Source organism: Lolium rigidum, chromosome 2 (assembly GCF_022539505.1).
Source record: "Lolium rigidum isolate FL_2022 chromosome 2, APGP_CSIRO_Lrig_0.1, whole genome shotgun sequence".
NCBI classification, from domain to species: domain Eukaryota; kingdom Viridiplantae; phylum Streptophyta; class Magnoliopsida; order Poales; family Poaceae; genus Lolium; species Lolium rigidum.
This window is the reverse complement of record NC_061509.1, coordinates 22,927,992-22,930,090: the sequence shown is the minus strand read 5'-3', so window position 1 is coordinate 22,930,090 and position 2,099 is coordinate 22,927,992. Positions and strand designations below refer to the sequence as shown.

The following is a 2,099-nucleotide window of genomic DNA, read 5'->3' as shown; positions in this document are numbered from 1 at the left end:
CGGAGGATCAGCGGCGGCGGCGATGGAAGTGGAACACAGGGCATACGCGCGTGTGGGTCTCCTCGGCAACCCCAGCGACGTCTACGGCGGCCGCGCCGTCTCCTTCGCCGTCGCCGGCCTCTGGGCGACCGTCCGCCTCTGCCCCTCCGAGGAGCTCCTCGTGCAGCCCCACCCGCGCCACGACCCCGTCGCCTTCCCCTGCCTCAACGCACTCGTAAGATCGCAATCCCCAAATCGAAATTCTTGTTCTTCCCACCGTCTCTTCTCCTCGCAAATCGCAATCAGCTAGCTCAATCCGATCATGCAGAGATATAATCGGATTTGGCAAGATATAGTTTTTACTACCAGTAGTTTCTTTCGTGGCGAGATTGATAGGCACCGGTTAGTCAATTACTCGAATCAAAACCAATCTCTCGATATCTCCGTGTAACAGGTCGAGCGTCTGGACGGGGGAGGGTACTACGGCGGCGTCCGGCTGCTGCTGGCCATCTGCAAAATCTTCCACAGCCACTGTAAGCACAACGGCATCGCCCTGGAGGACAAGAACTTCACTCTGTCCTATGACACCAACATTCCTCGCCAGGTACCCCGCCCTTAGATTCCTCTGTCCCACAACACCCTTTTGTCATGCCGTAACTGACAGTCGTGTTCTCTCCGCATTTCTGCAGGCCGGGCTCTCCGGCTCGAGCGCCATCGTGTGCGCGGCGCTGAGCTGCCTCCTGGATTTCTACAATGTCAGGGACAAGATCAGGGTCGAGGTCCGGCCTAACCTCATCCTAGACGCGGAGAAGGAGCTCGGGATCGTCGCCGGGCTTCAGGACCGGGTCGCGCAGGTCTACTGTGGCCTTGTTTACATGGTACGACACATTTGTGTGATGGGTGGCAGCTATATTATAAGACACCCCTCCACGTCGATCGCCTAACCTAGCTACCTGATCATGACTCTTTTGTGCTAATCTTTCAGTTTTGCCACTTGTCAGGATTTTAGCCAAGAGCATATGGATAAGCTGGGTCATGGCATATACACGCCGCTAGACGTCAATCTACTCCCCCCTCTCTATCTTATCTATGCTGAGAACCCAAGCGACTCTGGAAAGGTCTGTTCAATCTTACTTAAGATTTCCAAACCTTTTGCTTGAACAATATTGTTGTTCTCCTTTATAGACTAACTAACATATCAACCTTCAAACCTTGTATAACTAATTAGGTCCACAGCAGTGTCAGGCAAAGATGGCTCGATGGCGACCAGTTCATAATATCATCTATGAAGGAAGTTGCTCAGCTAGCCTATGATGGCCACAATGTGTTGTTGCACAAGAATTACACTGAACTCGCGAGACTTATGAACAGAAATTTTGATCTGAGAAGGTGAGGCCAACGTCGACGAGGCTTAGAAATTTTGATCATGTTTGTATGAGATTTTCCATCGCAACAGTGCTAGCGACTAGTGATTTAACTAGTTAAGCGTGATTGGTGGTTGTAGGCAAATGTTTGGAGACGACGTGCTTGGAGCGGTGAATATAAAGATGGTCGAAGTAGCGAGGAGTGTTGGCGCCGCGTCCAAGTTCACGGGCAGCGGGGGTGCGGTGGTTGCGTTTTGCCCGGATGGGCACGCACAGGCGGAGCTCCTGAAGAAGGCGTGCGAGGAGGCTGGCTTCGTCGTGGAGCCGATCGAAGTCGCCCCGTCGGTGCTGACAGAGGAGGAGGTTGCAAGCTTGTACAAAAGGATATCATAAGCAAACTCTTGCTATAAAGCATAGCAAACATCCAATTTGTTGAAATCACTCGCAGTCACAGGAGTTGTGTCATGTGAACGATATTCTGAGAATGAGATGTGCTGTTTGATAATTGATATATTTTTCATGCGGTGTAAGTGTAACATTGTTCTTTTACAGGAAAAAATAAATATATAGTACTATCAAAGCTTCTTTTTTTTCACTGGTTGCTAGCTAGCTAGAGGAATAGTTATACTCCCTCCAATTCTTTTTAATTAACACAAATTTAGTACAACTTTTCTACTAATTTTTAATCAATTAAAAAATCAAAGAAAGTATTTAAAAATTATGGATGAAATGCCTCTAAAAGGAACAACATGGATG

General features: G+C 48.9%; 1 protein-coding gene across 1 annotated transcript; it reads left to right on the top strand.

Moving 5' to 3' along the window:
* Positions 1–455: 455 nt before the first annotated feature.
* Positions 456–1,866, top strand: LOC124686086 (probable glucuronokinase 2; the record flags this gene model as incomplete). Its single annotated transcript, XM_047220088.1, is given in 5 exon segments — positions 456–583; positions 669–857; positions 981–1,097; positions 1,208–1,368; positions 1,484–1,866. Coding segments are annotated over 5 exon segments (848 nt in total), but the record flags the coding sequence as incomplete, so codon positions are not given.
* Positions 1,867–2,099: the final 233 nt, after the last annotated feature.